General features: G+C 41.4%; 1 protein-coding gene across 1 annotated transcript in view; it reads left to right on the forward strand.

Moving 5' to 3' along the window:
• Window positions 1-24,252, forward strand: part of Akap10 (A-kinase anchoring protein 10) — a 69,071-nt gene that overhangs the window by 23,333 nt on the left and 21,486 nt on the right. The window contains exons 5-11 of the mRNA XM_052757173.1: window positions 2,173-2,271; window positions 8,413-8,497; window positions 9,313-9,436; window positions 12,502-12,638; window positions 16,027-16,171; window positions 18,932-19,105; window positions 22,881-22,990. Coding sequence (XP_052613133.1) covers window positions 2,173-2,271; window positions 8,413-8,497; window positions 9,313-9,436; window positions 12,502-12,638; window positions 16,027-16,171; window positions 18,932-19,105; window positions 22,881-22,990 — 874 coding nt within the window. The remainder of the gene's footprint in view (window positions 1-2,172; window positions 2,272-8,412; window positions 8,498-9,312; window positions 9,437-12,501; window positions 12,639-16,026; window positions 16,172-18,931; window positions 19,106-22,880; window positions 22,991-24,252) is intronic.

Consider the following 24,252-nt stretch of genomic DNA (forward strand, 5'->3'; position numbering starts at 1 on the left):
GACCAAACATTCCACAGTCTCTTAATTCTCTCTTCCTTGGCCAGTTGTGAGTCTCTGATGAAGATCGAGTGATGCATCAGTCTATGGATATATAAATAAGTCACTAGGTGTTAGTTACTGTGTCCATTTAGTAGTAGGTTCACCTCGGGGCCTATGAATCTAGCCATAGATTCTTGGATCAATAATGGTGCCAGATAAGGGTTTCATATTACAGAGTAGGCCTTAAATCCAATCTGAAAGTGGCTGGTTACATCCGGGATTGTCCTGCCAACGGTGCTCCAGTGGCCATGTCTTGCCAAGCCGTCCGTTATTGCAGTGGAATCTTATTGTCAAGTTTCAGAGGTAACTAAGAGCTTAACAAGGGCAATGACCTTTAATGTCTCGTAGAGTCTGTGGGACCTAACTTGCCAACAACTCTGTCATCTCTGGTGTTGTCTAGTAGGGCATTGCTACCTCATTATATATAGGGCGACTCACTTTTAACTTTTTATGTATGTGTATATTTTAAGGAAGCTTCTTCTAGCAGTAGTTTTCCATATGACTTTTTCAAAAGGTCTTTAGTGGAACTTACCCCTTCCTATTCCCTTTTCTGCCCTATCCTCCCTGCCTCACCTCAGTTTAACCCTTCCTGTTATCACTAGTCCTTTTTAACCCCTTGTAACAGTATATTCTCTCTCTTCTCCCTTAAAAGCAACCCTCCCCCATGGCCCCTTATTAATATTCTGACATTTGGGTGTTCCAGATGAAACACATATATCTGAAGATTCAAAGCTACAGCCACAAATGAAAGAAAATGTACATGTGCTGTTTGTCTTCCTGGGTCTGGGTTACCTTACTGAGAATGATCGTTTTCTTCCCCATCCGTTTACCTGCAAATTTCACTTTTCTTAATAGTTGAATAATATTCCCTTATGTAGCTGTACCAAATTTTCATTATCTGTTCAGCAGCTGACGGACATTTACGATGTTTCATGCAGATCTACAGAACATTCCACCCAAATACTAAAGAATACATGTTCTTCCAAACAGCCCATGGAACTTTCTCTAAAATAGATCACATAGTAGGACACCAAACAAGTTTCAACAAATATAGGAAAATCGAAATCACATCCCACATTCTATCTGACCACGGTGAAATAAAGCTGAATGTCAACAATAGAAGTGATAAAAAGTACACAAATTGAACAACACACACTGAATCAACATAGAGTGAAAAGAGAAATAAAGAGAAAGTTTTCAATTCCTAGAATTGAACTTGTGAAAATGGAAACACAGCATATGAACATCTAGGAGGCATAATGAAGGCAGCACTAAGAGGAAAGCTTATAGCACTGTGTATGTACATAAAAATATTTGGGAAATGCTTTCTACTAATTTAACGATGCACAGGAAGGCCTTCAAGAACTAAGAGCCATCAACATTGCAGACAGGAAGAAATCAAAATCAGGCCTGAGGGGAGGCTAAGGCTCACCACCAAGATTAGGGCTGAAATCAGTGAAGAAAATACAAGGAATGTTCTTTAAATGGTTGACATGACTTTAGCTAAATTAGGCAGAAGAGAGAGAGGATCCAAATTTATTAAGTAGAGATGAAAAGGGAAACAATACAACAGACACCGAGGAAATTCAGAGAACCTTAAAGACATACTTAAAATCTGTATTCCCCTGAACTGGAGAATCTAAAATAAATGGGTGACTCTAGAGATAATCTTGACCTACCAAAGTTCAGTCAAGATGAAGCAAATGATTTGCTTTCATCCTGTTAACAAGTGCTTGACAGTAACAAACTGAGGAAAAGATGATCCCCTTTGTTTTAGAGGGTTCGGTCCATGGTTCCTTGGCTCTGTGTTTAAGTGTCTCAAACATTATTTATAAATATAGATTTATAAAGATTTTTTAGCTTCTGCGGTTATATTACTGTGCAGATATTTCAAGCTGAGACTCTGGAGAAGAGACAAAAAAGAGATCATTGTTACTAAGGAGCTTAGTAGCTCCTACAGACATTGGAAGAAATAACTGACACAGGGTTTTCCTGTTCTGTGAGAACCACACAGTAAAAGGGCAGTTTTATGTGGAAGTTGACTTGCAATAGCACCACACAGCAAAAAGCCCCCTGCTGTTAGGAACACACTTCCTTTCAGTGGTTTGGAGTTGTCCCTTTCTTCTCTTGCAGGTATAGAACAAGATGCAGTGAATACTTTTACCAAATATATATCTCCAGATGCTGCTAAACCAATACCAATTACAGAAGCCATGAGAAATGACATTATAGGTAAGTAGTACTTGGAAGTCATGGGGAAAAGAACTGACTGGTTTATTGACTAGGATTTTTTTAAATTAACATTATTATTGGTATTTGGTTGTTTGTTTCAGACAGGTTCTTACTATATAGACATGGCTGGCTTGGAACTCCATGAAGCAAAGGCTGGTCTCGTAGAGATCCATCTGCCTCTGCTTCCTGAATGTTGGGATAAAGGCATGCGCCCTCACACCCAGCCAAAAAATTATTTACTATTTTTATGTGTGTATATGTGTGTATGCATGAATTTATGTGTATCACATGAGTGCTAGAGCCCATGGAGACCAGAAGAGGGCATTAGGCCCCTGGAAGTGGAGTTACTGGCAGTTGTGTGTGGCTGTGTGGGTGCTGGGTATTGAACCCAGGTCTTTTGCCAGAACAGCAAGTGCTCTTTACTGCTGAACCATCTCTCCAACCCTGAGGAGATTGTTTGTGTGTGTGTGTGTGTGTGTAATGTAACAGTTCTCTTCCTTGTTTGGTTTTTCTAGACAGGGTTGCTCTGTGTAGCCCTGGCTGTCCTGGAACTTACTCTGTAGACCAGGGTGACTTCAAACTCAGAAATCTACCTGCCTCTGCCTCCTGAGTGCTGGGATTAAAGGCGTGTGCCACCACCGCCCAGCTCCTAGTCTGTTTTCAAAGTACCTTTTTAAAAATTTAGTATTTATTTTATGTGTATATTGTGCGGCGTTTACCCAACCACCCCCACAGTTCCCCAGAGTTTTCTTGAGTGCGAGCAGCAGGAAATATTAGATAGAAGAATTTATTGCAGAGAATATCGCGGAGATAAACAGACAAAATAAAGAATAGCCTCAAGAGGGCCTGGAACCTATTCCAACGGGCCCCGACTGTCTCTGCCCCAGGGTTTTTATAGAGACGCCAAGGGGTGGAGCAAAAGACCTCCTCCCCCAGCACAGCCAAGTGCAGACCATCTCAGACACCTGCACTCAGGCCCGTGGTCCTAATCACCCTCTATGTGGACCTGCTGGGTAAAGCCACGAGGAACCCGAGAACGGGCTCCCACAGTATATAATATTTATTTTATGTTTGAGTATGAACCATGTACATGCAGAAGGCCACAGAGGTCAGAAGAGGGCCATTTGATCCCCTGGAACTGGAGTTACAGGTGGTTGTGAGCCTCCATGTGGGTGCTGGAAACTGAACCTAGGTCTTCTGCAAGAGCACTAAGTACTCTTAGTGCCATTTTTTTCACACACACACACACACACACACACACACACACACACACACACACACACACACACCAGGTACTTTCCTTTTATTATTTTAGCTCACTTCTCTCTTGTATGTTGACCCAGATTCTTGGACTGGGACCAGTAATAGCAAGCACAAGAATAATCATTTTTTATTGACTACTCTGTATGTCTCAGACAATATTCTGAGTATTTTCCTTGTATAAATGTATTTAATAAGAATCTCATGGATAAATACAGTTACCATTTTGTAAATGAGGAAGCTTGAGAATACAGAAGTTAGATGTTTTCAAGAACATGACATGAGGGTTTGTGTTTAGTTTTTGTTTAGAAACAGGGTCTCACTGTGTAGCACTAGCTGGCCTAGAACTTGCTATGTAGACCAGGGAAACTCAGATTCTGCCTGCCTCTACCTTCTGGGGCTGGGATTAAAGGTGTGAACCAACATGCTCTCAGTGACAGTGTGTTCATTCTGTAAGTTGATATTAGCCTTCTTTTATGACCTCACATCCCTGCCAAAATAGACTAGAATAGAAAAATTAGTGTTTCAGAGTTGTTGAGGCAAACATTTCAGAAATGTATTTCCATCGTACATATATCTGCGTAGACAAAACTATGTCAGCAGCTGTGTTTCTCTGGGCTCAAAGTTTCCAAATGGGAGAAGAGGCACTGGAGAAAGGACTAAGTGGTTAAGAGTGCTTCCCGCCCTACCAGAAGATCCATTGCAGTTCTCGGTGCCCTGTGACTCCAGCTGCAGGGACTCATGTTCTCTTTTGGTCTCTGAGGTTACCTGCACACATTTTACACTTACACTTACACACACACACACACACACACACACACACACACACACACACACATACCCTCAGAAATTAAAAAAAATAATTTTTAAAAGAAAACTCTTCGTTGGGGCTGGAAAGATGGCTCAGCAGTTAAGAGAACTGACTCCACTTTCAGAGGTCCTGAGTTTGATTCCCAGCACCCACAGTGGCTCATAACCATCTGTAACTCCAGTTGTAGGGGTCTGGCCCTCTAGCTTCCGTGGGCACCAGGCATGCATGTGGTGCACAAAAATAAATGCAGACCAAACACCTGTTCACATAAAATTAATTATTTTTTTTTTTTAGAAATTGAGAGATCTGAGTATTCTGTGCACAGCTGTAATCCCAGTATTGGGGAGGAAGAGACAGGTGAGGAAGATAGTCAACGATGCTGAGAGGTTAAATAAGATAAACACGAAGAGTTTGGAGGATTTGGCAACTCCACATACCCTCCTCATCTTAGTAATAGTAGACTGTAGACAAAACTTAATTTTAAAAGTCTTCAAGGAGCCAAACCTGGTGGCACACGCCTTTAATCCCAGCACTCAGGAGGCAGAGGCAGGCAGATTTCTGTGAGTTCAAGGCAGCCTGGTCTACAGAGCGAGTCCAGAACAGACAGTACATAATGAGACCCTCATCTCAAAAGAAAAAAGAAAGACTATTTAAAGAAAATGAAGAACAGTAGAAAGTATTAAAAATTCTTATGAGCTATATTGATATGAAGAGTGGATTAAGTCAAGGGACAAGGTCTTTGGTTTTGTTTTTAAAGTAATGCATTACAACCATATAAGTTTGTTATCACATTCAAACAAGAGTATGTGTTTAGCATCCTGCAGGCAGCTGATAAAAGTGAGATAGCAGGGAAACAAAAGTTGAAGGAAAAGACTTGTGGTGGTAAAAAGGATGGAATTTCAGAGCTGGAGTGGAGGGTTGCTCAGATAGGAACAAGAAAGGTTCATCTAGACTGGGGAGTGGCTTAGTGGTTAAGAACACTTGATGCTCTTGCAGAGGATCAGAGTTCGATTCTCAACCCCCACGTAGCAGTTCACAACTGTAATTCCAATTCCAGGGGATCTGATGGAACCAGGCATGTGCGTGGTGCATATACACCTATGCGGGCAAAATAGCAAAACACATAAAACAATTAAGAAAGAAAGAAAAAAGGTTCATCTGTAGTGATAGGAGCGAATGTACTCTGTGGAGGTGAAAGAGGGAAGGAATCTCATTGCTCTGGCTTTTCAGTGAAGTAGGAAGCAAAGTCCTCAGCAAAGAGAATAGAAGAGGTGTTGGATGCTCGAGGGATAGATGCTGTTGTAAGGATATGGGAAACATTCAGTCTGTCCTGCTGTACTCTCACAATTGTGAGACTAGTCTATGACCCTGGACACACGGGGCTTTCCCCCATTAACAACCGCTTGTGCAAACGGTTCTCTAGCAGGTGCTACTTAAATGTCTTCCTTGTCAATTCAGTTCTGTCACCGACTACAGACCGCGGACTTGGTCCCATAGTGCTCCCCCTTCTGAAGAGGTTGTGGCCCACGGTGCTGCTTCTCCTTCACCCTCCTCGGGTTTGGTTAGTGTGCTAGAGCAGCTTGTAGAGTTCAGGGAAATACTTACATTTTCTGATTTGTAATAAAGGGTAGAAAGTATGCAGATCCATAGTCAATGGAAGGCTATGTGCAGGGCAAATTAGAGATGGGATGTGGAGCTTTCACGCTTTCTCCACGTGCACACCACCCTGTGTATGGTCATTAATATGAAACTCCTCTTTCTCAGGCCTGTACTTAGGTTTTTTTTTTTTTTGGTTTTTCGAGACAGGGTTTCTCTGTGTAGCTTTGCGCCTTTCCTGGAACTCGCTTTGGAGACCAGGCTGGCCTCGAACTCACAGAGATCCGCCTGGCTCTGCCTCCCGAGTGCTGGGATTAAAGGCGTGCGCCACCACCGCCCGGCCTTGTACTTAGGTTTTAATAGAGGTTTCATTGTGTGAGCATAACTGAGTATGATTATTGGCCACATGTCATCACCCTGCCTTCAGTCCCCACTGAAAATCCTACCTTCTCACAGGCCATGGTCATAGGTCCCAGTCGTTCTGGAGACCAGACCCCTTCCTGAAACTCTCTAGGGGTTCCTAACTACTGGTTATCCCATAAGCATATGATAGAGACTCCAAGAAGTTTAAGAGCTCACTGCTAGGAAATTGGTCAAAGACCACACACATATCCCATTTCACAACTTAGTATTGTCTGGGAGAGTGGTGAATAAAGGCATCAAGATGTGACCCTTGAGTTTCACTGAGTGGAACAGGCTGTTGCTTCAGAGTTTCCTTAGTGATACTTAACAGCCAGCTAAACCGCTTATGAATGTGCTGTAATTTATTTAGGCAGCTCTCTTCATAACTCTCACTTCTAAACTTTTAAATCCATAATTCAGTAGGTTACAGTCTTATAAATAGTATTGCTGATTAAAAGTATTTTGTTTTTCCAGAGGCAGAGGCAGGTGGCTCTCTGTGAATTTGAGACCACCCTTGTCTACAAAGAATTGCAGACCAGCCAGGGCTACATAGTGCCTGTCTCCAAAAAAGAACTAACGTAGAAACTGCCAAATTGCCCTGTAGAAGATCACTAGTGTATCCGCCTGTTAGCAGTGGTATCAGTTTTCCTCTGCCCTAGTTAGCTTAAGCATATACTATTAAATAGTGTGTGTGTGTGTGTGTGTGTGTGTGTGTGTGTGTTTGCTGAAGCAGTTTTATGCTGATTTTTTGCTTCGTTTGGCAACTCACAAGTTTATGTATCTCCATAATAGCCATTTTATGCTTTTGTTATTGTTTTTTATTTTTAATTTTATTTATTTAGTTTTTTGAGACAGGATTTCTCTTGTGTAGCTTTGGAGCCTTTCCTGGTTCTCACTCTGTAGACCAGGCTGGCCTCGAACTCACAGAGATCCACCTGGCTCTGCCTCCTGGTGCTGGTGTGTGCCGCTGCTGGCTTGTTTTGTTTTTTAAAAAGAAGAAAACTGATAGTGGCTGGATAATGACAAGGGTGCTGCCCACCTCTGTTCTTTTGGAGTCATCTGCCATGTAATCTGTTAATTGTCATACATGTCCTGATTTTTTTTTTTTTTTTTTTTTTTTTGGTTTTGTTGTTGTTTTTTGAGACAGGGTTTCTCTGTATCACGGCTCTGGCTGTCCTTGAACTCACTTTGTAGAACAGGCTGGCCTTAAACTCACAGAGTTCTGCCTGCCACATGTCCTGACTTTAAAAAAATATTTGTAGCTGGTCAGTGGTAGTGCATGCCTTTAATCCCAACACACAAGAGGCAGAGGCAGGTGAATCTCTGAGTTTGAGGCCAGCCTGATCTACAGAGTGAGTTGTTGTTTAAGGACAGCCAAGGCTACTCAGAGAAACCCTGCCCCAAATAACCAAAACAAAAAAAATTAATTATTAAATTGTGTGTGTACATATTTCTGTGTGTGGGTGTGCACACGTGAGTTCAGCTGTCTGGAGTTCAGAAGAGGGTCGTATCCTCTGGAGCTGCAGTTAGGTGTGGTTGTGATCTGCCTCACATGGGTGCTGGGCACCGAATTCAGACTAGAGTCCTGGAAGAGCAGTGCGTGCTGCTAGCCACTGCTCCATCTCCTGTCCTGTGCCCGTTTGTTTTATTTGCCTTCTCATTTTGTTTTTGGAGCAATTTAATGTATAGAGATGCTTGTCTTGTTCAGTGTTTGGATCTGTTTTCCATCTGCATACCTCAAAAGATTTTTCCTGCCCTAAGACGTTACCTACATTTTCTTCTCATTCTTTTTATTTATATATGTATTAGTTATTTATTTGGGGGGTAGTGCATATACTGTGGTGGAGGTTGGCCGACAACCTGTGGAAATTGGTTCTCTTCTTCCACCACATGGGTTCTGGGTATTGAACTTGGGTCATCAGGTTTGGCAGCAAGTGCTACTGAGCCATCTTGCCAACTCTTTTAGTTCTATTGGAAGCCTCATGTGTATGCCCTAACTATTATTTCCCAATTTGGCTTAAAGTGGGTATAGCTTAAATTTAGTAGAAATTCAATTGCTGTTTCTTTCACAGCTAAAATTTGTGGAGAAGATGGACAGGTGGATCCCAACTGTTTCGTTCTGGCACAGGCTGTAGTCTTTAGTGCAATGGAGCAAGAGTAAGTTCATATTCTCACATCAGCATTCCTGGGAATTCTGGCTCCTGGTTAGAAAATGGACTTCACTCCATTGAAAACAGTGTACTTTTGGAGATAAAGTCATTTGGGGTGATTGAGGCTACAGTATATGAATGACTGAGAACTTGTTAGTTTAGTAATGCATGTCTTCAGATGGACATCTGTTCAGTTTAGGCTCTATTACTAATAATAAGCTGCCTCCAGACTTTTTAAAGTTATTGCTGTATGCCTTTAAAAATCTATATATTCATTCTTTTACTGAGTATTTATTATGTGCTTTTTACAGAGCCACAAGTAGATACCGTGCCTGCCTTGAAGGAAGTTATAGCTCAATAAAGAAACAGTCCGTGTTCTCCTTGGTTACCATAATATGAGGTAGCATGTGTTAACTCTCAGGAGAAAGCCACAAACCCATTGAGAGATGGGGAGATGGCTTACAGCTGAAAGGAATCAGGAGCACCACCTTGGGAAATAAGGTAGCCTTGACCCAGGCTTTTAAGATTTTATAGGAATAAAGCCAGGCAGTGGTGGCGCATGCCTTTAATTCCAGCACGCTGGAGGCAGAGGCAGGCAGATCTCTATGAGTTCAAGGCCAGCCTGGGCTACAGAGCAAGTTCAGGACACCCAAGGCTACACAGAGAAACCCTGCCTTGAAAAAGAAAAAGATTTAATAGGAATAGTTTTGGAAAGAGTGTTTGTTTGTTTGTTTGTTTGTTTGTTTGTTTGTTTATTTGTTTTTCCAGTTACACTCTTTCGTTGGTCTTTCCCTCAAATATCCTCTTTTTGTCCATGTGCAGGCACTTTAGTGAGTTTCTGCGAAGTCACCATTTCTGTAAATACCAGATTGAAGTGCTCACCAGTGGGACTGTTTACCTGGCTGACATCCTCTTCTGTGAGTCAGCCCTCTTTTATTTCTCTGAGGTAAAGTCTGCATTTTCGTTTATATTCTGCTAGAGCATTCCAGCCCCATGCTGGGACTCTGTTTAAACAAAATGACATAGAAGAGATAAGTCATTTCCAAAGTGATCGTTTTAAGGTGTATTTTATGGCAAGAATACTTTAATGGCATATTCATCAGATTAAAGAGAAAACTCAGTGTAAAATAACCTTAATTTTAAAAGAGCACTTTAGTTATGCTATCAGAGAATAGATTATAAAAGTATTTTGAACTCTTTTAAGGCCATAGAATTGGAGGCTATGAACATAGCTCAGTTGGCCGTGTGCTTGCCTAGCATGCAGGAAGCTCTGGGTTTAGTTCCTAGCACCACGTGGAGCTTGGCATGGTGGTGCACACCTGTAACTCCAGCCCTCTAATTGGAAGCAGGAGGATAGAAATGTAAGGTTATCCATTCTTCGCTCCATAATGACTTCAAGGACACCCTGGGCTCCTTGAGCCCCTGCCTCAAAAATAAATAAATAGGAGCTGAAGAGATGCTCAGGAGAGAAAGTGCTTGCTGCATAAGCACGAGGCTCCGAGTTCAGATCCCGAGAGCCCATGAGAGAAGCTGGGCGTGGTGGCACAACTGTGTGCTCAGCACTGGGATGACTTGCTGGTCTACTGGGTTGGTGAGCTTTGGGCCTAAGTAAGAGACCTTGTCTCAGAATAAGGGAGAGTGCAGTAAAGGAACACGTCTGATGTCAGTCTCTCTCCTTCATATGCTCACACGTGAACACAGGTACCCGCACATAAACATGCATATACACACTAAATCAAAATGAAGTAATGCCATAGAATTGTCTGGTTCATTCCAGTGCAGTAAATACAGACCAGATTTCAGAAGAAGGAAAGAAAAGTTTTCCCATGTTCATCATTTTTATTTTTGCTACTTGATAGAATTTTTCAGTATAATATTTGAAGCAAACTGTAAATCTGTTAATCTCTTTGAGCTATATATGGTATTTTTCAATATTTATTCATCTTATCAAAGTCTTAAAAAGTTATTAGCATATGATCCTATATAATAATGAGCTTTATTGTGACATTATAGATGTGCATAATGTATTTTGATTATATTCACACAAATACCTTGTTATCTGCCCCTCCCCCCCTCCTGATTTCCTTCTTTTCCCGACTGCCCCCCTCTTCTGTTTGCTTCATGGTTTTGATTTTGTGGTTTTTGGAGGGTGAGTGTGTTTGTGTATGTATGTGTGTCCAAGTGAGTTTCATTAGGGTTGTTTACAGAAACATGGACACCTTACATTGACTTTACCACTGAAGAAAATGTCTCTCCATCCCCCATCTATCATTAGCTTCATGCAAATCTTTGGGGAGCTATGTAGCCCCGTGATCCCTTCCCCCTTCCACAACAAGGTTGTTGATGGGCCCAGTCTGCAGAGATCTTTGCAGGTAATCACAGCTGCTGTGAGTTAATAGGGGAACAGCTACATTGTGCCTGGAATTCAATGTTCCATATCACTTGTTCTCTTCCTCCAGCTCTTACGTTCTTTCTGACTCTTCTTCCATGACTTTCCCTGAGCCTTGGAGGGAATGATACAGATGTCCCATTTATAGTTGCATATGCAACAGTCATTCATGGGGTCTCTCATCACCACTGTCCACTGCAAAAAGAAGCTTTTCAACCTGATGTGGTACCACACGCCTTTAATCCCAGCACTGGGAAACAGAGGCAGGCAGAGCTCTATCCTGCATAGTGAGTTTCAGGCTAGCCAGAGCTACATAGTGAGAGACCCTCTCTCAAAAAAAAAAGGTCTCTCATCAAAACTAATAGCACTATTCTGTGTGTATGAACATGTTATTTAGAAGGCAGCTTGACAGGCACATCATATCCATTTAGCAAAGCAACACAGTATCTTCCCCACTAGGACTTACTATGGCCTCCTCAGCCTTGAACTTTTGATTGGGTTTAAACTGCCAAGTGTGGATTCCTTCAAATATAATCAGAAAACAAATTGGTTCACTCCATAACAGACTTGCCACTTTTGTACCAGTGGGCATATCTTGCCTGGCTGGTCAGGAGCGATAAACACAGAGTCTGTAGCCAAGTAAGATTGTAACAATTCTCCCCTAGTATACTGCATGGTGCCTTCCAACTAATAAGGGCTATTCAGCAGGGAAGAAGCTTCCATTCCATTTTCAGCTTGATTTCTCTTTATCATGTGACCAAAGTGATTTCTTCAGCAAATGGGGTCTTCCCATCTAGTTCTGGTGGGCAAAGAGCCGCAGTGGCAATTGCCTGTATTGTTCTGAGGACCTTGGGGGCCTCCATGCTCAATAGCATGTAGGAAGTAGCACTCTCTGGCATTTAAGTTTGGTTTAATAACCTGTGACTTTTACAGCAATATTATCCACTTAAAGCAGGTGAGGCATACAGCTTTATATAACTGATTTTTAGGCTTTAGCAAATGAAATTTTTTGTTGCAAGAAAAATGACTATTATAAAGATTCCTGTGGTAGGTTTGGGTTTAACCTCCAGGAGGCCATAGGTTCACAGTCTCAGGCATCACTTCGCAAAAGAACTCCCAGTTTCATAAAGCAGCAACCTATATGCTTGAATTGTGCCTTTTTGCAAGACTGCAGTAAACACACAGTTGACTTCCTTTTTATTTTTTCCCTTTTTGATCATGCTTGAGATCAGTATTTGCTCAGATTGTCTTCCTGAAGTGTCCATGTGTCCTCATGGAATGGTAGCCGTGATTAGGTATAAGAAAATTAGTTCAATTAATTCATTGTCATTACTGGTAAGGAAGTATTGAGTCCAAATTAGTCTGGTTTTTGTTTGTTTGTTTGTTTAAACTCCAGTGAACTGAAGTTTGCATCTCCTTGTATGTGGTGTGGGGTTTTGTTGATGTTAATTTTACTTCCCTCTCCCCTGAAAGAATATTTAAAATTTGTCTACTTCAAGTTTCTGTATGTTGCTAAAGGGTGTGGAGTGAAGAGGATCTTTTTTACTTTATTACTAACAACATAAATTACAGGTGGTGAGGGAACTGCTCCTTGTCTTACTCTTTTGTGTTTTTCTTCCTAGTACATGGAAAAAGAAGATGCAGTGAATATCTTACAATTCTGGTTAGCAGCGGATAATTTCCAGTCTCAGCTTGCTGCCAAAAAGGGCCAGTATGATGGACAGGAGGCACAGAACGATGCCATGATTTTATATGACAAGTGAGTTTGTTTGGTCAGTGTGTTCAGCAGGGGTTTTGAGCATTCGCTGTACACTGTGGTAATAATGTTGACGTAGGTCCATCTCCTGTCAGAGGAGTCTGCTGGACATTGCATAAAAACTGATTGGATGTGTCGGATGCAGAGCTCTCCAGTCAGAACAAAAGTCCCTGCTGAGAAAATCGAGGATTTCCATAGAGCAAGCAGGGTCAGAGTGGGGTGCTCAGAGGGGCTTCACAGATGGAAACTGGGTGGCTCTGGGTTTGATTAAGAAGTCTTACTTTGGGGCTTGACAGCTCAGCCACTAAGAGCACCACTTCTCTTCAAGAGGATTGGGGTTCCGTGCCCAGCACACACGGGGCAACTCACAAGCACCTGTTACTTCAGTTACAGGGGACCCAGTGCCATCTTTCTGGCCTCTTCAGGCACCAGGCTTGTACATGCTGCACAGACATACATGCAGGCAAGATACTCATACACATAAAATAGTATTAATAATAAAATCTATATAGAACATCATCTTAAGGAAAGAAAGAAACTCTGCTTCAAGGAAAGTAGATGAGTTATCAGTGAAGACTCTCAGCATCACCCTGTGGCCTCCACACACATATGCACACACACGCAAGCTCACTTTCACATGTACATGTGACCATGCATACATATGTATGTGAAAAGAGAAAAAGATAAATTGAATTTTGCTAGGCAACAAAAGCTTGAAAGCAAATTTCACACAAAAGCCTTGACACAATTATAAGAAGTGGAGAAGTGTGGCACTTTAGAAGAAACTGAGATAGAGTGTATAGAGCCCCGTGGACCAGCACCTGGGTTCCATCATCTCCAGCAGTAGAAAAAGGAAAGCGTTTGGATAATAAAAATGATATTTCTAGAACATAATAGGAAGTACACTAAACTAATTGGAGCAGATTAGAAAGGGTGTAGATGTATCATACGTTCTATCTACATTAATAATAAATACTAGTTTGTTTGTTTTTTTCAGTAGTTTGTGGGTTTGTCTTTAGTGGTGGGAATTGAACCCATTGCCTTGTACATGCTAAGCATGCCCTCTACTTCTAGACTACATCAGCCAATTTCTCACTAGTTTTCACCAAAGACAAGAAGTTGGGGCGGGGGCAAACATACTGTAAATAAACTAAAACCATCTGCTTGGGCAAGTAAGAACACTGGCCAGCCCCATCACCATGTGGCCTTTACGTTTACCTTTTCTCTCTTGTGAGGAAGTTTGTTGTTTGTATCCATAGACAAATGTAAAGAGGTGACTTGGGACTAAAGAACCTCACAGGCCTGGGGGCTGGAGCAACGACTCAGCAACTAAGAGCACTGGCTGCTCTTCGGAGGACTCAGTTTCTATTCCCAGCACCCCTCAGGCAGCTCATAACTGTATGTAACTCCATCTCTAGGGGATTTGACACCCTATTCTGGCTCCGTGGGTACCTGTACACATTTTGCACATTCACACATAAAAAGAATTAAATACAAAAGCAAGAATTCTGTGATGTTAGAGTGAAAGGGCCAGGCATATCTAGACCAGTGGGTGCTAAACATGGGACTACAGGTTTATGTCAAGCTGTCTGTATAATATTCATCTAGGAGGGGCTGGCAAGATGTCTCAATGGTTAAGAGCACTGGCTGCACTTCCAGAGGACTGGAGTTCAATTCCCAGCACCCATGTTTCAGTTCACAACCATCTATAACTCCAGTTCCCTGGAATCCAAGGGCAACAGGCACCTATGTGGTGCACAGACACACTTGTAGACAAAACACTCAAACACATAAAATGAAGTCAGTCTTTAAAAAAAAAAAGATTCATCTAGGAGCTTGTTAAAAATTCACTTCCAGGGGCTGGAGAGATTGCTCAGAGGTTGAGAGTACTCACGGCTCTTCAGAGGACCCAGATTCAGTTCCCAGCACCCACACAGTGTTTCACAACTGTCTGTGACTCCAGTTCCAGGGGATCTGACACCCTCATACAGATATACATACAGGCAAAACCCCAATGCACATTAAATAAATCTTTTTTTAAAAATTCACTTTCAGTCCTGCGTATTAGATTCTCATTCAGCAGGTTTGAGGGGGAACCTCAGAAATGCTCACTCCTTTGAAAACATTTGATAATTCTGATGGATAATCAGGTTGGGCATCTGGTCTGATTTTTCTGTTTTGAAGGTAAGGAACTAAGTCCCATGAAGGAAATTGTTTCTCAAAATTGTAGAGCAGGGTAGCGGCAGAACTTTAACGGAGATCTAATTCTTCCTGTTCAGCCCAGTACTCCCTGCTGTGTTGGGCCAGTGGAAGGTATTGGGGAAGGACAGTGATGGCTGTTGAATGGGAAGAATGGACATTTGAAGTTAGGTCCGGGTGCCTGGAAGTCGAACTCATGGAAGAGTACTTGTCATTGCTTACAGAGTAGGAGAAGTGGTTCTGGCTATGGAAATGCTGACGAAGAGAGAATAGTTTGTGACCGCTGGAGCAGAGCAGTGGCCAGGGCCCCACTCGGTCCTGACTGGAGCTCAGCAACTGCCCAGAGCAGATGGAGTGTTTCCACTGAGTCCCGTTTTTGCTTTGGGAGTCATTCTCTGAAGAGGGACGTCCTATGGGTGCTGCTGTTTTGTTCGTTGGCTGTCAGGTTGGACTTCATAGTTTCCTTCTTGTTCATTCCTCTATTTCCTATATACGTCATCACCCCTTCTGTGTTTCTGTCGTAGATGGACAGACGCTACGAGAGTATTTGAAAGTTTTCTTTACCCCTGCTTGTATTTTTTTTGTGTCCATAGTCCAAGTACCAAATATCAGTTGACTATATCTCGTTACATTCAAACACTTTTGGGTTCTCATTAACTACTGTTTCCTTTCCTCTCTAAAGTATCAGCAAGTCCTTTGAGTTAACTCCAGTTAATCCATCTGCTTCATCTTATTACTGTTCATTTTGGATTCCCACGATTATTACTATGCTTTGTAGGTATGGTGATATGCCCTCACTTTATCTTGTGCACAAATCTTTTTTCAAGGAAAATGATAGTCTTAGGAATATTTCTTAAAAACTCCTTGTTAAGTCCTAAACAGAAAACAAGTGCCCATGAAGTGTGTGCAGCTGGTTGATTTCTTTGCCTCTGCATAACCTGACTCAAACTCAAATAGCAGAGCTGGCTGGGCAGGAACTAAAGGTGTGTTTGGAAGACATGTGGGAAGGAGCAGATTTCCTGTAGGAAGTGAGAATAATAAAAGCCTATACACAGTGGCACTTTCCTTACCTGGTTCTATAGTTGAAAGTCTGGAACAGAGTCATGTAGCCTCAGATAAAAATGTCTAAGTGTGGACAGCTGCTTCCGCTTGTGTATCATTTGGTTTTACTTGGAATCTCTTTCTGCCATAGGTACTTTTCCCTCCAAGCCACACACCCCCTTGGATTTGATGATGTTGTACGATTAGAAATTGAATCCAATATCTGCAGGGAAGGTGGGCCACTTCCTAACTGTTTCACAACTCCATTACGTCAGGCCTGGACAACCATGGAGAAGGTAACTAACATCTTCAGATATTAAACTATAACAAGTTTTACTTATATAATACAATGTATAACACAGCAGTGGGAAACTGAAGTGGTATAGCATAGTGATTAAGAGCAGAGGTTTTGAATCTTGACTTGATGTGTATTAACCTCATTTTTATAGGCTAAGTGGCCCAGGCAGTTATTGAACTTCTCTGTTGATCATTGCATTGAAACACTTAATTTTATGTATTTTGATCACTTTTGAGATATCACTAACAGCTTAATCATAGTGTCAATGTTTGTAAATAACTTATTCTAATGAATTAGAGCATATTTGCCAGGAGTTGTACTGAGTCCAGGGCAAACTCATAAGTTTATGTCACTGAAATGTTTCATGCTTATCCAGGTGGAAAGTGATTGATTAAGCACTATTATAAAATGCCATACACACACACACACACACACAAAAACAAAAACAAAAACAAAAAAAAACAAACCCACCAACACTGGACTTAGACTCTAGAGAGGTAGCTCAGTCAAACTTGAGTTAGGATCCCAGGTAATTTCTTAAAAAGCCACGTGTGGAGAGGTGGCATCTGTCATCCTAGCACTGAGGACCTAGAAACAGGAGGATCCAGCCAATTGGTGAGCCCAAGTTCAGTGAGAGACCCTGTTGTAAAAGATAAGGTTGAGAAGTGATTGAGGAAGTCACCTAAATTAGTCTCTGGTTTTCATTTGCATGCACATTCACGTACACACACAAAAAGACTCAATTTAAAAGAATTAGTATAAAAGGCAAGTTATAGCAAAGCTAGAGATAATGTAATAACATATTAATAACAACATAAGATAGTAACTTTTTCATGATTAAAATGAAAAATTTTCTGATTGAAAGGAAAGTCCAAGTTTAGGGGGAATATAAAAAAATAAAAACTTAATGAGAAATAAAATACGGAGAGATAAGATGTAGTTGGGTGTGGTGGCACACAGCCTGCCCTCTCAGATGGGTGAGAAGATTAAATGGTCAAAGCTGGGAGATAGGGGCTGGCTTGGTTGGTAAAGTGCTTGCCTTACAAGCACGAGGACTTGAATTTGGTACCTGGAACTCAAATAGAAAAGCTGAGTAGAGTGGCACACATCTGTACTATCCCTGTACTCAGCAGGCAGAGACAGGAGGTCCCTGTGGCTCACTGGCCGGCCAGTGTAGAGTAATGGTGATCTCCATACCAGCAAGTACCCTGTCTTAAAGGAGTAAACCAAGTTCCTGAGGATGACACACACATAAACTGACATAGGACAGAAAAGAGAAGGGCTGCCAGGATTTTCAGAGATCGGTTCCTAGAACACATGGTGGAAACAGAACCGACACCTGAAAGTTGTCCTCTTACCTCTACATGTATGACATAGACCATGGACACCTACTTGCATGTAACACACGTGTATGCATATGTGCAACAATAAATAAAATTAAATTGAAGAAAAGAGAAAATTCAAGGCCATCTTGGGCACTGAAGGAAATCCTGTCTCAAAAAGTAAAAATGGACTATGTCTGTAACTCAGTGATAGGGCGCTTGACTGTCATGTGGAAGATCTTGGGTTCTATCCTCAGTACTTTTGGGGGAAGGAGGACAAAATAGTTCTTAATAAATGTTCACTGGTAAGGAATTTGTACTAGGGTTTTTTGGTTTGGTTTGTCCAGAGGGATGGGGGAGTTGGAGACTCTCCAAGACAGAGTTTGATCATGTGGCCCAGGCTAGCTGTAAACTCATGATCGTCCTACCTCCACCTTCCAAGTACTGGTTCTAGACGTGAGCCACCATGCCCCCACTACCCTGCAGTATATTAACAGTAGCAGGCCCTAGCAGGTAGATGAAGAAAGGATAGGAAGACATGAGTGATGCATGCAGCAAATACTTTTGAATATTTCTGTACTGGTTATTGGTGTTACAGTGGTAAACAGTGGGGCTTTTGACCTTTGAGACTTAGGTCTGTAAGAAAACATTTTAATTACAGACAGACATATCCACAGTTGTGCTAAGTGCTGTGAAGGAAGTCTGTAATGGAAAATGAAAATGATAAACATGAGTACTTATTCAGTATATTCAGCACCATTAATAATTCTTAAATGACCATAAAAGCATGCTCCAATTGGTATTTATTCTACAAGTGCCATTAGTTATTGGAAACAGATGAAAAACCAGCATTGGGAAGCTTGTGTAGTAGGTATAGATAATCTGATGTATTGTCCGTGATATAAATTGATAACATCCCTTTGATAAGATACATTTGCCATATGTTTGAAGGTTAGAGTTCACTTTAGCAGTCATATTTCTTGTAAATTTTTTTAGTTTTAGTTTTCATGTCTATGTATAGGTTTGTATATACCCCTGGGTGAAACTGCCCATGGAGGCCAGAGGTGTTCTATCCACTTGGAGCTTGAGTTACTGATATGGGTTCTGGGAACAAAACTTGGTCCTCTTCAAGATCAATTCAAACTGTTAACCACTGAGCCATCTCTGCAGCCTCCATTCCTTATCATTTATCTCAGAGAAGTCAGTTCAGAATTAAAATCACTGTGGTGAAGATTCGGACTGTTTTCTTCCCACTGTGTAATGTCCATGGAAGGTGTGGGTGGGACAAGGACCCTTGTAGTGGCAGTGGAAACTGGGTAGTAGTGTAAGAGGGAGAAGTGCAAGTGCTGCTGTGAGTGATAGGCTTGTACGTAAAGCTATTTAAAATTAAGTACTAGATGTGTTTGCTTGTTTTTAAAATGCTGTTCCTCTTTCAGGTCTTTTTGCCTGGTTTTCTGTCCAGCAATCTTTATTACAAATATTTGAATGACCTCATCCATTCAGTTCGAGGAGATGAGTTTCTTGGAGGGAATGTTTCACTGGCTACTCACAGCTCTGTCTGTCTTCCTGAGGAATCTCACTCAGGTGGTTCAGATGGCTCCAGTGCTCAGGTATTAGCTAATTTCAATCTATCAGTGGGAAGGAATGCATACCGAGCCTTTCCTTCAAATGTCAGCAGCAGATCCTATTTATATGTTTTAAGTAGTACAAGAAAATAGAATCAACTTACTTATAAATTCTAATCAGACTACCAGTTGTGATTCGGTTTATGCTATATTGTACCATGCTCTTTCGTTAAAGCTTTCATCTGCTTGACAACCATGCTTTTTGTTTTAGTAACCAGATATGCTTGCATTCATGCACAAGAGTGTGCCTGCTGTATGTGCAGAGGCCAGAGGTCAGCCTTGGAAGTTATTCCTCAGACATTATTCACCTTGGTTTTGGGGATAGCATCTCTTACTGGCTCAGGACTTGATATTAGATTTGGCTGGCTGGCCAGCAAAGCCCAGGAATCTGCCAGTCTCCACCTTCCCAGATGCCATGACCTGCATGGCTTTCAGATTGACCTGACTATGTTTCAGTGACAGTAACATATATAGAAAAGCTGGGATCGGGTGAGCTGTGCACTCTGATGGAGATGCATTAGCAGCCCAGAAATTCAGTGTATTTATTATATACAGCTGAATCTCAGTAGGGGGCCTTGGGAGGGGTGCAGTCATCCAGGAAGAAGCAGCTATGGTTAATATTTTCTGCAACACCTGTCAACATCTGTACTTAGATCAAGGGAAGGCCTTGCCATTCCAAGGTTCTGTGGCACTGGGGTCTTTGACATGTTATGCTCATGTCCACCATAGACATTCACTCAGGGTATTCACTCAGGACTGCATCTGTTCCTCACACCCAGGGGCTAGGATTATAAGCATTTCACCATGCCCAGACTCCATGTGGGTCCTAGTGGTGGATCTTAGGTTTTCAGGCTTGTATGGCGAGCACTTTACTATCTCCTCAGCCCAGTAAAAAGTATTTTATAACTCTGAAGAGCTCTTTTTACAACTATTTGAGAAATTTTAATAACTGAATTTAGGATACTTTTTATTACTAGTGAACTCAGATTGTTTTAATTTGTTTAAAACAGTGTATGTATGATGTGTTTGAGTGCAGGCACACATGTCACAGTTAGTGTGGGAACCAGAGGATAGCCTGCAGCGGTCAGTCCCCCCACCCCCCCACCCCGACTTCCACGTAGAGAACGTGAGGCCTCCTCCCTCAGGCTCGCCTTCCTTGTTTATTTGTTCTGTTTTGTTTATTTGTTTTGCTTGCTTTTTGAGCTGTTTATTTTTTAAATGTTAGATAGCATACCTTACCTGATTCTCCCTAAAATCATAGGAAGTGGGATGTTCCCAAGACAGCAAATCAAAAGGAGGCTTTAAGACGTTAACTGAGGGCAAGGAGATAAGTTCAGTCAGAAGAAGTACTTGTCATGCAATCTGAGTTCAATTCACAAACCCACATAAAGGTGGAAGGAAGAACATACTCCACTGAGTTCTCCTCTGGCCTCTATGTGCACACTGTGGCACATGTTGCCCACTCCCACATCATGCAAACATGAGCATGAACAATCATTTTTTAAATTAACTGATTTTTAAAATTTATGTACCCTGTTGAAATTTCACCTGTATATATTGATCAAAGTCCTACCCAACTGCATCAAAGAGAAGAGAGTGAATGCTTAAGCTTACCTTACTTTCTCCTTTTGATTTTTGTCCTGACCCCGTTCCCCTGGAATGGTGCCACCCGGATCCGGGTGGGTAACCCCTTACAGGGGTGCTAGTCTACAGCTATTATCCTCCCATTCCCTACCACCTTGTAAAGTTGTGTCTTTCAGATTTTTATTTATTTTTGAGACTAGAAGTGAGAAGAACAGGTATAGTTACCTCTTTCCTGACCCCAGAAAAGCTTTAAGCTTTCTCCCCTTTACTGTGCTGTTCAATCAGATCTGTAGGGTTTAGGTTTGTTAATTTTATTTTTAATAGATGTTCTCTATAAGATTAAAGAAATTGATTGCTAAATGTGATTTGTATTTTTTTAATTGCAGGTGAATATGTTAGATATTTTAACACATTTTTTTTTTTTGTACTAAGATGACTATATAAGTTTGGAAGTTTGATTCTGTTGATATAGTGTATAAAGTTTCTCATGGTTTTCAGATGCCTTGTGTTCCTAGGACAAATCCTACTTGATCTTATGGCTGAATTTCTTGTTATTGAGAATTTTAGATCCATAACTCATGGAATACTGCCTACACTCTAGATAAATGTTTGTCTGGTGATGTCTGGTCTTACAGTTAAGAGTATGTGAGTTGCTTGTCTCACTCATTGCTGAACTGTACCAGACAAAAGTACCTTCAGGAAGGAACGGCTCTCAGTTCCTGAGTACTTCTGTCAGCTTGATGCAGTTGGGTACTTGCATCCACAGTCAGGAAGAAGAGAGTGAATGCTTAAGCTTACCTTACTTTCTCCTTTTGATTTTTGTCCTGACCCCGTTCCCCTGGAATGGTGCCACCCGGATCCGGGTGGGTAACCCCTTACAGGGGTGCTAGAAGATATGCACAGACCAGATCAGGGTGGGTAACCCCTCGCAGGGGTGCTAGAAGATATGCACAGACCGGATCAGGGTGGATAGCCCCTCACAGGGGTGCTAGAAGCTTTTGGTTTGCTTGTTTGTTTGTTTTGTTTTCAAGTGATTCTAGATCCTGTTGACAGTACTAACCATCACACTGAGTAACAGTGCCTCATAGATGTTAGTCCATCGAACATATCCCAGTGTCCCTTTCTTAGTTAATTATGTATTTGGAGGCTTTCTTTCTCAGTATATTGCCTATTCGGTTATTTTATTTAATCTGCCTCTTAGTTACAGGTTAAGCTTGTTCTTCCCAGTTGGCATTTTTTTATTTTTTTTTTTTTATTTTTTTGGTTTTTCGAGACAGGGTTTCTCTGTGTAGCTTTGCGCCTTTCCTGGATCTCGCGCTGTAGACCAGGCTGGCCTCGAACTCACAGAGATCCGCCTGCCTCTGCCTCCCGAGTGCTGGGATTAAAGGCGTGCGCCACCACCGCCCGGCCCAGTTGGCATTTTAAATAATGCTTCAGTGACTGATGTTAACTATTAAGTTATTTTGCATACATGTGAGCCTCTCCATAACAGCATTTTGTTTTGTTTGAGACAAGGTTTCTCTGTATTAACAGCCCTGACTGTCCTGGAACTCACTCTGTAGACCAGGCTGGCCTTAAAATCACAGAGATCCGCCTGTCTCTGCCTCCTGGGTGCTGGGATTAAAGGCATATGCCACCACCACCCAGCCATAATAGCATTTTTAAGATTTGGATTTCTGAGTCAGCTGAATAGCTCTATGTTTCAGAAAAATGCCGGTTCTGACCTGCTTAGCCTTTTGTTTGAATTAGAATGCTGGAGGGACCTGACTGTACTCGGTCACTGTAGGTGGGGCTCTTTACCTTCTCTTTTCACACAGCCTCACTGAAAATTGAAGACATTCATCTACCCTTTAAGAGTTAGGCGTTATATTTATTAGGCTGAGTCTTCCATATTAGAACAATACTGTCTGAGGATAGCGCAGCATAGGTCGTTAGAAAGACGACGGGTTTGGTGTGCAGATGCATGCTGTGTGCTTGGTCTTGTGCCTTCCTCCTTTCATTGTAGCTGTAGACTGTGTCTCAGAATCGTTGCCAGTACACTCCTCAGTGAAGGAGGTGGTGACAAAACAAACAGCTCTATCCTGGTCTCGCATCTCCCAGACTCAGGACTGTTTTGTTTGTTTGTTTGTTTGTTTTTTAAAATAATTTACTACTAATTTTATAATTTCTGTTGTAGTCTAGTATGAAAAAAGCCAGTATTAAAATTCTGAAAAATTTTGATGAAGCAATAATTGTGGATGCTGCAAGTCTGGATCCAGAATCTTTATATCAACGGACATACGCAGGGTAAGTTTAATTCGTGTAGAATTTAGCATCTTTTGAAAATTAAAAAAAAAATTCAAATACCCAGCATTTTCATATATCATGTAATATAGTGATTATAAGGAAGCCAAGCATTGTGGCCCACCTTTAATCCCAGCATTCAAGAGACAGATGAATCTTTGTGAATTCGAGGCCAACTTGGTCTCCATAGTGAATTCCAGGCCAGCAAGTCTGAACACCTGAGTTCATTCAGTTCCTGGAACCATGGTGGAAGGAGAGAATCAACTCTCCAAAGTTTCCTCTGACCTCTACATGCATGCTGAGGCATGTGTTTAGCTGCATTCACATACATGTTGGTTACATGCATAACAACAAATTATAAAACATTTTAAAGGAAGGCTCTGGGGGTTTTCTTGAGTTTTCAGTTCTGTCTACTTCTTGGCATGCTATGCTACTTAATCTATTAGTCTCATTTAATACTGCAGCTCCCTAAGGGCATAAAGTAATAGATGAAAAGCACTGAAAATAGTCTAATGTCTAGGCAGCACTTGGTACACATCATTCCCATCATCTCTTCATTACGATGTACCTGATGGATGATACCATAGTTACATACTGTGTTTTAGGCTGATGGATGATACCATAGTTACATACTGTGTTTTAGGCTGTCTGCTCTACACAATCCATTGGGTTCACGTTTTACCTGTTTTGTTTATTTACTTAATTATTTTGAGACATTGTCTCACTATGTAGTCTTGACTGGCTTGAGATTCAGTACATATACCAGGCTGACAGAGATCTGCCTGCCTCAGTTTCCCAAATTCTGGGATTAGAAGTATGTGCCACATGTCTGGCCATTGTAGCTATTTTAAAGTCTGGATCTTAGAAACAACAATACACATAAAGTAAAAAAGATGGTGACATTACTTGTGTGTTACATAGCTATTTCTTAGGAAACTGAGTTTGTATTTGAGAATAAACTTAGTGGTTTTTTGAGCCTAGAATGGAAAGACAATAGGATATTTTACTTACTGAAATTTACTAGACACACAGAAAGTAACTTCTTTCTTAATTGTGGTTTGATGACTACATAAACCTAGGTAGATCAACCCTACTCTGTGTGTGTGTGTGTGTTTACCCTACCCTAAGTGTGGTTTGATGAACACGTAAACTTGTATAGATTTGATTATTTACCCTGTGCTGTACTCGATCTTAACAGTTTAACAGCGGCATTTGGATGGCTGAGAAGTCTAGAAAAAACTGAGGAAAACAAAAAGTTTAATCAC

The sequence above is a fragment of the Peromyscus californicus genome, unplaced genomic scaffold (assembly GCF_007827085.1).
Source record: "Peromyscus californicus insignis strain IS unplaced genomic scaffold, ASM782708v3 Scaffold_3__1_contigs__length_106647218, whole genome shotgun sequence".
NCBI classification, from domain to species: Eukaryota; Metazoa; Chordata; class Mammalia; order Rodentia; family Cricetidae; genus Peromyscus; species Peromyscus californicus.